This window comes from Carcharodon carcharias, chromosome 17 (assembly GCF_017639515.1).
Source record: "Carcharodon carcharias isolate sCarCar2 chromosome 17, sCarCar2.pri, whole genome shotgun sequence".
NCBI classification, from domain to species: Eukaryota; Metazoa; Chordata; class Chondrichthyes; order Lamniformes; family Lamnidae; genus Carcharodon; species Carcharodon carcharias.
This window is the reverse complement of record NC_054483.1, coordinates 31,164,005-31,174,541: the sequence shown is the minus strand read 5'-3', so window position 1 is coordinate 31,174,541 and position 10,537 is coordinate 31,164,005. Positions and strand designations below refer to the sequence as shown.

General features: G+C 49.1%; 1 protein-coding gene across 1 annotated transcript in view; it reads right to left on the bottom strand.

The window, feature by feature from the left end:
• Positions 1-453: 453 nt before the first annotated feature.
• Positions 454-10,537, bottom strand: part of sorbs3 (sorbin and SH3 domain containing 3) — a 109,175-nt gene continuing 99,091 nt past the window's right edge. Inside the window, exons 16-21 of the mRNA XM_041210428.1 lie at positions 10,371-10,485; positions 9,930-10,055; positions 4,747-5,583; positions 3,059-3,165; positions 2,242-2,348; positions 454-684 (exon numbers count right to left, since the gene is read on the bottom strand). Of these exons, the coding sequence (XP_041066362.1) occupies positions 623-684; positions 2,242-2,348; positions 3,059-3,165; positions 4,747-5,583; positions 9,930-10,055; positions 10,371-10,485 (1,354 nt within the window). The 3' untranslated portion in view covers positions 454-622. The remainder of the gene's footprint in view (positions 685-2,241; positions 2,349-3,058; positions 3,166-4,746; positions 5,584-9,929; positions 10,056-10,370; positions 10,486-10,537) is intronic.

Genomic DNA, 10,537 nt, shown 5'->3' with positions numbered 1-10,537 from the left:
GCGTCGAGTCCAAACTGAGAGACAAGCAGCAGTCCAGGGTCAGGTCACAGATTACAGTGACTGGAGAGATCACTGCTCACGAGAGGAAAAATGCTTGAGGGAGCAAAAGCAGACAGAGAGAGAGAGAGACAAAGCAGGGGAGAGAGATAGCAAGAGAGACAGAGACAGTGAGAGAGACAGAGCAAGACAGGCAGAGCAAGTGTAGAGAGAGACAGAGGGATGGAGAGAGACAGTGTGGGAGAGACAGAGAGAGAAACAGAGAGAGACAGAGAGAGAGAGAGCACAAGAGAGACAAAGCAGGAGAGAGAGATAGCAAGAGAGACAGAGACAGTGGGAGAGATAGAACAAGACAGGCAGAGCAAGAGTAGAGAGAGAGAGACAGAGGAATGGAGACAGACTGGGAGAGGCAGAGAGAAACAGAGAGAGACAGAGGACAGAGAGAGAGCAACAAAATCAAAGGGAGAGAGAAAAGCAGCAACAGTGACAGAGAACGCGAGCGAAAGAGAGAGCAAGATAAACAAGGCATAGCAAAAAACAGAGGGAGAGAGAGAGAGAGAGAGAGAGAGAGAGAGGACTCAGGCCTGGAATACTGTGATGGAGGTTCTCATGCTGGTGGTAAAGTTTATGCCGGTTGCACATAGTTCCCGGGGAATGTTCCGAAATTGTTGGTCCGTCGAGATGTACCTACAAGGGAGAGACAGAATGGCTGAGTGAATAAGATGGAGTTCTCTCCACTGGATGAACAGTAAGTACTGACACGACACGCTCAGAACATGCGAACAAGGATCAGGAGTAGGCCACTCAGGCCCTTGAGCCTGCTCCAACATTTAATAAAATCATGGCTGATATGATAGTAACCTCAAATCTTTATCCCACCTACTCCCGATACCCTTGCTTACCAAGAATCTATCCACGAGAATACACGATGAATGATAGGGCCCTGGGAAGTACCAAGGATCAGAGGGACCTTGGTGTGCATGTCCACCGGTCCCTTAAGGTAGCGGGACAGGTAGATAAGGTGGTTAAGAAGGCATATGGGATACTTGCCTTTATTAGCTGAGGCAGAGAATATAAGAGCAGGGAGGTTATGCTGGAACTGTATAAAATGCTGGTTAGGCCACAGCTAGAGTATTGCATGCAGTTCTGGAATCCACATTATAGAAAGGATGTGATTGCACTAGAGAGATGCAAAGGAGATTTACCAGGATGTTGCCTGGGCTGGAGAGTTTTAGTTATGAGGAGAGATTGGATAGACTGGGCTTATTTTCCCTGGAGAAGAGGAGATTGAGGGGGGACACGATTGAGGTGTATAAAATTATGAGGGGCAAAGATAGGGTAGACAGGAAGGAACTTTTCCCCTTGGCATAGGGATCAATAACCAGGGGGCATAGATTTAAGGTAAGGGGCAGGAGGTTTAGAGGGGATGTGAGGAAGAATTTTTTCACCCAGAGGGTGGTAGGAATCTGGAACTCACTGCCTCATGACATTTAAGAAGTATTTGGATGTGCACTTGCGATGCCATGGCATACAAGGCTATGGGCCTAGTGCTGGAAAATGGGATTAGAATAGTTAGGTACTGGTTTGACCGGCGCAGACTTGACGGGCCGAAGGGCCATTTTCTGTGTTGTAGACCTCTATGATTCTATGAAGCCTCTGCCTTAAAAATATTCAAAGACCCTGCTTCCATCACCTTTTCAGGAAGAGTGTTCCAAAGACTCACAACCCTCTGAGTGAAAAAAAATTCACCTCATCTCTATTTTAAATGGGCAATCCCTTACTTATAAACAGTGGCCCCTCGTTCTAGATTCTCCAACAAGAGGAAACATCCTCTCCACATCCACCCTGTCAAGACCCCTCAGGATCTTATATGTTTCAATCTTACTCTTCTAAACTCCAGTGGTTACAAGCCTCGCCTATCCAACCTTTCCTCATAAGACAACCCGCACATTCCTGGTATTAGTCTGGTAAACCTTCTCTGAACTGCTTCCAATGCATTTACATCCTTCCTTAAATAAGGAGACCAGTACTGTACACAACACTCCAGATGTGGACTCACTAGTGCCCTGTATGACTGAAGCATAACCTCCCCACTTTTATAATCAATTCCCCTCACAATAAATGATAATATTCTATTAGCTTTCCTAATGACCTGCTGAACCTGCATACTAACCTTTTGTGATTCATGCACTAGGACACCCAGGTTCCTTCCTTCACCCTGATGCTTAGTGGGAGAAGCCTTACCTACAAACCAGCCATCATCACATTTCTCCATGACATCCACAAGGTCACCTTCGATCAACTCCAATTCGTCCCCATTCACAGGGTGGTAGTTATACAATGCCCTGTACCTGAAACAGAGAGAGAATTCAGTGGGCCTACTTCAGAAAACAGAACATTCATCCATACAGAAATTGGAAAGCATTCCTCCATTTTTAGGGAATCTCCACTCCCTTGAGATCTGCAAACTTGGTGAGCAGCCCATGCATGTAACCCGAATAAAAGACTGGGATCCAGCCCCTTGCCCTGGACCCTCTGGAATGGGATCCAGCTCCTCCCCTCAGACCCTCTGGAATGGGATCCAGCCCCGGCCCCCCCGGACCCTCTGGAATGGGATCCAGCCCCGGCGCCCCGGACCCTCTGGAATGGGATCCAGCTCCTCCCCTTGGATCCTCTGGAATGGGATCCAGCCCCGGCCCCCCCGACCCTCTGGAATGGGATCCAGCTCCACCCCTTGGACTCTCTGGAATGAGATTCAGCCCCGGCCCCCCAGACCCTCTGGAATGGGATCCAGTTCCTCCCTTTAGACCCCCTGGAATAGGATGCCGATCCTCTCCCCAGGACTTGCTCCCACTTTCATCTGAGTGGGATCTGATTTTCATTCCTGTCAGTACCTCAACCTTTGATCCCGATCTTCCTAGGAACGTTCCCTTCTCTTGAGCGAAGGAGTAAACACTTCAGGTACAGGCGGACAGGGTCAGGATAAACTGAACGCTACTGACTCCCCCATCTTACCCCGACATCACCCCATAGAGACTCAGTGAATTAAACTGTTACTCACGGACTCCAGCCTGCACCAAGCACATTGCCTGAGGGAACCATCTGGGATCCTATTGGTTCAGTGTAAATTCTGCCCGACTGCAGACCGGGGTCAGAAGTCATCTGGAACTGTCCAATGAGCAGAGGGGAAAGAGTTTAGTTACAGAAACAGGAGCAGTAATAGTAAGATCTACACTCTGCCCTGATTCTGCTTAGTGTGTCGAGAAGGCTCAGGACTTGGGGACTGATTGACTTGTGGGGCCAAATTTATCACTGGGATTGGACCAAGACCCCAAATTCTCCCTTGGGAGCTGGAGACTCAAAGGCACGGTCTGGCATTCCCGCTCCGCAGCCGGACACGGCCTGGCGTTCTCGCTCCGCGGCCGGACACGGCCTGGCGCTCCCGCTCCGTGGCCGGACACGGCCTGGCGCTCCCGCTCCGCGGCCGGACACGGCCTGGCGCTCCCGCTCCGCGGCCGGACACGGCCTGGCGCTCCCGCTCCGCGGCCGGACACGGCCTGGCGCTCCCGCTCCGCGGCCGGACACGGCCTGGCGCTCCCGCTCCGCGGCCGGACACGGCCTGGCGCTCCCGCTCCGCGGCCGGACACGGCCTGGCGCTCCCGCTCCGCGGCCGGACACGGCCTGGCGCTCCCGCTCCGCGGCCGGACACGGCCTGGCGTTCCCGCTCCGCGGCCGGACAGGGCCTGGCGTTCCCGCTCCGCGGCCGGACACGGCCTGGCGTTCCCATTCCGTATTCAGGCATGGCCTGCGCACCTCAGTGGAGATCTCTCTATGTGCCTATCCTCTCTGTTTCCTTGGGAGATTCTGGGATGGAGGGTGTTGCTTTGGTCGATCCTATTTTTAAAGAGATTCAGGGATTGCCAGGGTGCCTGTAAGTCCTGCCACCTGGAGGAGTCCCTGTTTGATGTATACATACGGCAGGAGAGGCTGCAGCCCCTCTTCCTCCATTTCTGCAGAGGGAGTGGTACAGTCAGGCACCTCATGGTGGGACTATTCCTGTGTCAAGCCAAGGGAACCATCAACAGGTCCAGTCACTGTGGGAGCCCAGCTTTTCCCTCAGGGACACAGTAGAAGGGAAGTGTTTGTGCCTCATTCTGGAATGGGAAATCACCATGAGGCTCCTTTCATTGCACTTGCTGCTCCTTGTGGAACATTCCAGAATGAACTCAGCTCTTTTGTTGTATATATTCTTGGGTTGTGGGCATCGCTGGCGAGCTGATGTCCTGAATCACCCTGAGGAGCTATGGTGGGTGTTATTGGTAATTAATCATTTCTTAAAAATTTATGGCTCTTGGTCAAACAACATTTTGATTTTAAGATTCTGATATCTTTGTTTCAAATCCCTCCATGGCCTCACCCCACCCTATGACTGTCATCTCCTCCAACCTCACAACCTTCCGAGATATTTGCACTTCTCTGATTCTGGCCTCTTGTGCCTCCCTGATTTTAATTGCTCCTGCGTTGCCTGGGCCCTAAGCTCTGGAATAGGCTCCCTCAAATTCCTCAACTTCCTTTCCTCCTTTAAGACGCTCCTTAAAAGCAGCCTTGTTGACCAAGCTTTTGGTCATCTGTTCCTCATATCACCTTTTGTGGCTCGCTATCATACTTTTATCATGCTCTCGTAATTCGCCATGACACGTTCATTACATTAAAAATGCTGTAAAAAATAGAAGTTTTGTTGCATCTTACCTGCTGAACGGAGGAAGCAGTTGGCACGGTTACTGAGCTTAGGCCCGGCTGAGGAGGTGGCGACTGCAGGTGCCAGGTGAGAGGGGCGGCTGAACTGTCTTTGTGCTGATTGGTCGACAAAGCTGGCAATAAGTGCTGATTGGTGCTTGATGCCAGAACTGTCTGCTGATTGATGGATGGCATTGGTACTGAGTAATGTTTGTCTGGGAGTCTAGTCAATGAATCCGAGCGCTCCCGTTTTGTGGAGGTTGGTGAGGATGTGGAGCATTGCTGGGTTGGCAGAGTTGATGACATCTTGGGGTATGGCTGGGTTATTGGGGTGGGTGAAATATTGGGGTATTGCTGGGTCGGAGCGATTGGCGGGGCTTTGGGGTATGGCTGGGTTATTGGGGTGGGTGAAATATTGGGGTATTGCTGGGTTGGAGTGATTGGTGGGGCTTTGGGGTATGGCTGGGTTATGGGGTTTGAAGGATTGTAACGATCTGGGGTTGGGGGACTCAGTAAGGTTTTTTGATATTGCTGGGTTGGAGCAGTTGGTGAAGTATTGGGGTATTTCTGGATTGTGGAGGCCGGCGAGGTTGTGGGGTATTGCTGGGTTCTGGGGGGTTGTGAGTTTTTAGGGGGTTGCTGGATAGGGGGGCTGGATGATGTATTGGGGTAGTGGTGATTTTGGGACATTGGGGCTGGACCAGTGGCATATTCACTAGCATTTTTCACCTTTGGACTTTTCACCACCTGTACATAATTGGCTGGAAAGATCCCTTGTCGATTGGTGCCTGTTATTCTTCCCTCCAACCAGTTGTCATCAACTCTTCGGATCAGTGAGATGGTTTCACCCTGAGCCACAAACAAACAATGAGCTGCGGTATCCTTGTATGATATTTGACTGTGTTGAGCTGCCATCCACATAACCAAGATCACTAATTTCCACCTCTGTAAAATCATTTGGCTCCAACCCTAACTCAGCTCAACTGTTGCTGAACACATCATCCAAGCCTTTGTTACCTCCAAACTATTCCAATGGTCTCAAAGATGGTCCCCCATCTTCCATTCTCCATAAATTCCAGCTCATCCAAAACTCTGCTGTCTATACTCAAACTCACACTAAGTTCCATTCATTCATTATCTCTGTATTCAATGACCAATATTGGAATCAGTTTAAGTAACATCTCCATTTTAAAATTCTCATCCTTATATTCAAATCTCTCCAGATCCTCACACCTCACTATCCCTGTAATCTTCTCCAGCCCTACAACCCTCTAAGATCTCTAATTCTGGCCTCTTACTGAGCCGTGCCTTCAGATGTCTGGCTCTGAAGCTCTAGAATTTCCTCATTAAACTTCTGCACCTCTCTCTTTTCCTTGAAACCATTCGCTAAATCCAACCTCTTCGAATAAACTTTTGATCATCTGTTCCGATACCTCCTTATGTGGCTTGGTGCCAAAACATTTTTTTGATAATTGTTCCTGTGATGAAGCCTTGGGAGGTTTTACTGGGTAAAGGTGCTTTATAAATACAAGTTCTTGTTAGCCTAACTGTTGACGGCTCCACTAGATGCCATTAACACCTGCTCCTCCCCGGAAGTTCCCCTCCAAGCCACTCACCATCCTGACTTGGAAATATATCGCCGTTCCTTCACAGTCGCTAGGTCAAAACCCTGGAACTTCCTCCCTGACAGCACTGTGGGTGTACCTACACCATATGGACTGCAGCGGTTCAAGAAGGCAGCTCACCACCACCTTCTCAAGGGCAATTAGGGATGAGCAATAAATGCTGGCCCAGCCAGCGAAGCCCGCATCCCTTGGATAAATAAAAAAAACAAATCTGCAGCCTAAAACAGGAAATAGCCTCAATCCAGAGAGTTGTCTTAAAGCCCCATTCTAAAACTGCATCAGTCTAGAACCAAGTGAACGGGACTGAATCCTCCACCACTGACAAACCAAACATTGCACTTTATTTCTAAGAGAGACAGAGTGAAGAGGAGGAGGTTATGCAAAGCTTCTTGAAAACCTTGCTAGACCATACTTAGGAGTAATGTACACAGTTCTGGTCTCCATATTATAAAAAGGATAGAGATTGTGGCATCAGAGAGGTTGCAAAAAGATTTAGCAGAGCAGGACTGAGAGGTTATACCCATCAGGAAATGCTGAACAGACTGGAGCCATAGCTGTATTCAAGGGGAAGCCTGATAAACACTTGAGAGAGAAAGGAATATAGGGGACTGTTGGTCGGGATGAGATGAAGAGAGGGTGGAAGGAGGCTTGTGTGGAATTTCCTCTCCCAAGCCACTCACCATCCTGACTTGGGAATGTATCACCATTCCTTCACTGTCGCTGGGTCAAAGTCCTGGAATTCCCTTCCTAACAGCACTGTGGGTGTACCTACACCACATGGACTGCAGCGGCTCAAGAAGGCAGCTCACCACCACCTTCTCAAGGGCAACTAGGGATGGGCAATAAACACTGGGCCAGCCAGTGAAGCCCACATCCTGTGAATGAATAAAAATAAAAGAAATGCAAGCTCAGAGCAGCTGGGCTGAATGGCCCATTTCTGTGCTGAAAAAAAATTATTTTATGGTGGCAACCAATCCTCTCTCAAATGAAATCTGGGATAAGTCAGAGGTTCTACCAATGGTACCTAAACCACGAGTACTCGTTGTGGATCACTCACGCCAGGGTGAACCTGAATGGGGAGCTCAGCTTTCTGTGTCATCCTGGCATTTTCACAAACAGCTCACACGAGGCAACAATACTGCCTCCCTGCACATCTACTTCAGTACCAAGACACCCTATCACTTTGAGGGCCTCAGTCCCAGACAGTCGAGGGTTCTCCTGCTCCTGAAACTCACTCACTGCTCAGGAGCCCCACCCTGACGTTGCAGTCTCTGTCCCACCTGCTGCAGAGGAAGACAGTGGCTGAGAAGGTGCACGATTCACTGGCCCCTGTTTTCTCTGGGCCCTCTTCTTGCCCAGCTGAGCTTTCTGTTTCCGCTCGCCTCTTCCAATGCCCCTCTGAACAGTCAGCCTCCAGAAGTCACAGCCATCAGCGACTGTCTCCCAGTTGTCAATGTCAATGTCCACCATCTTCATATCCTGCTTGCAGGTATCCTTAGAGTAGAGGCATTGGATGCCCAGAAGGTCATGACCCAGTGGCCAGCTCATCGTACACAAGGTCTCTGGGTGTATGGCCGTCATCCATCGGATGAAAGTGGCTGAATCAGCACCGACATCAATGGCTTAGCAATGAGTGTATGCTGATGGAATGAGCACACTCCAGGATCTCTGAGTTGGTGACCTTGTCCTGCCAAGAGATGATGAGGATAGGTCTGAGACAGTGAAGGTGGAAACCGTTCAGCCTTTTCTCCTTCTGAGGCTATGTTGTCTGTGTCTCACCACTGTAGAAGGGTACACTGAGGACACAGGCTTGGCAGACTCAAAGTTTGGTGTTCTCAGTCAGGTTGCTATTGGTCCACACTCTCTTACTCAGCTTGGACAGAACAGCTCCAGCTTTTGCAATGCATGTGTTGATTTCAGCATCAAGTGACGGATTGCTGGTGGTTGTGGAGTTGAGATATATGAAGCTGTCAACAACCTTCAATGCTGATAGATGGCGATATGACAACATCCTGGACCACGACATTTGTCTTCCTCATGCTGATGGTCAAACCAAATTCTTTACAGGAGTGAGAGTCTGTCCATTTGCCGTTGAAGGTGTTCCTCGGTATGGAATGTTAGAGAGGCATTGTCAGCTTGGAGCCACTCTCTGATGAAGACTTGGGGTACCTTCGTCTTGGATCTCAGGTGAGCAAGACTGAACAGTTTTCCCTGTTCGGGTATCTAAATAGACACTCTCAGTAGATGATATGAAGGCAAATGATAGCAGCAAAGAGATGTCAAAAAGTGTCGGTGTCCAAACGCAACTGTGTTTGACCCCACTGTGAGTCTCAAAGGGTTCTGATGTTGCTCTGTCATAGTTGACCTTATCCATCATGTTACCATGGAAAGAAGAGATCACATTGAGCAGCTTCAATGGGTAACTAATTTTCTCCAGCAGCTTCAATAGACAATGTCTGCTCACATGGTCAAATGCCTTGATGAGATTGATGAAGGCAATATACTGTGATCTGCTTAGTCCACAGCATTTCTCTTGCAGCTGCTAGACCGAGAAGATCTTGTCAGTTGTAGATCTTCCAGTTCTGAAACCACGCTAGGTTTCCAAGTAGATGTGTTCAGGCAGCATCTGCAGTCTGACAAGGGTAGCACGGGCAAATCCTTTCCCACACTGCTCAGCAGGCCGATGCCTTGATAGTTGTTGCATTTGCTGTGCTCACCTTTATTCTTGTACAGGGTCACAATCTTTGCATCATGTATACCCTGGGCCACTGCCTCCGCCCTCCAGCAGAGACAGAAATGTTTGTGAAGATGCAGCAGGAGTGCCGGTTTCCCCTGTTTGATGAGTTCAGGCGGGCTAGCATCAGCATCTGGAACTTTGCCTATGGCAAGTGGGTCAATAGCTTTGCTAAGCTCCTCCAGTGTGGATTCGATATCCAGCTCTGTCATGACAGGCAGACTTTCTGTGGTGTCTAGAGCTTCCTCAGTGACAGTGTTCTTCCAATATTACAATGTAAATTAGTGTTATACTCTACAGGCTCAGTACCGACTAGATTAATAGGACAGTGCGTAAGTTGGAAATGTTGTCAAAGAACTGGAGAAATGCAGTGAATAGAAGATTGCTCTACCCACTCACTGAATCTGTGAATGCTCCTTTGTAACTTCCTGCTGCCTTAATTGGCTCAGGATCCCTCTGTAAATCTCCACATTTCCACAAGATGGTGCTGAAACTCAGGCCAGGATAGCCTAGGGTGCAGGAGAGAGCACAAGTGTGAGAGACAGAGAGAAACAGGGAGAGGGAGCAAGACAGGCAGAGAAACAGAGCCAGACACACCCACACATACAGACAGCAAAAGAGAGAGAGACAGACACATGTTAAATTAGAATTCTAGAAAATACAGCACAGGGCGACCACATTCAGCCCATCACGACTGTGCAAGCTCCTGTTTTCTGTCCCTTAGCCAATTTTCATTTGAACAGTGATATTGTTACTTTAATCCTATAGGCTGTAATTTTAGTAACTATCAAGATTTGCTCGTGCTTTAGTTCAATCGAAGCTGTTCACACACGCACCTTGCGAAAGGAGAGCTCCACACTTAGGTCCCCTTTGAAAGTGAATACGGCAATAGCTTCTCCATACTCCAGGACTTGAATGGGCGGGCTTTTAATCGGAGTCGGTCTCTCAGTAGCAGGAATAAACTGAAATAGGAAAACAAGAGATGGGAACAGCAATTGGTTCAGGGCTGACAGTCTAGTCGAGTCCCAATCCTCTACTGGAGAGGTCCTAGTCCTCCTTGCAGGAGTCCAATATTCTACTGGGCAGATCCCAGCCCTCCCAGCAAGAATCCAACCTTCTACTTGAGAGATGCCAGTTCCCCCCAGCAGGAGTCCAAAATTCTAGTGGAGTTCTCAGCCCTCCCAACATGGAGCCAGTGCTCCACCTGGGTTGTCAGTCATCTCCAGACCTGTCCTCGTGCAATAGCAAACACCAAATTGAGGAGAGACAAGTCCTACCTCAACATAAGATGTAGGAAAGATTCCGAGCCTCCCATGGTGCTCCCCTTTCAGCCAGTTCTGGTCGAGCACTTTGTGGATGTAGACAACATCTCCCTTTTGAAGAGTGAGTTCCCTGGAGAGCAAAGCACAGGGATAAGGTGAAAGGAATGGTCAAAGTACATTGG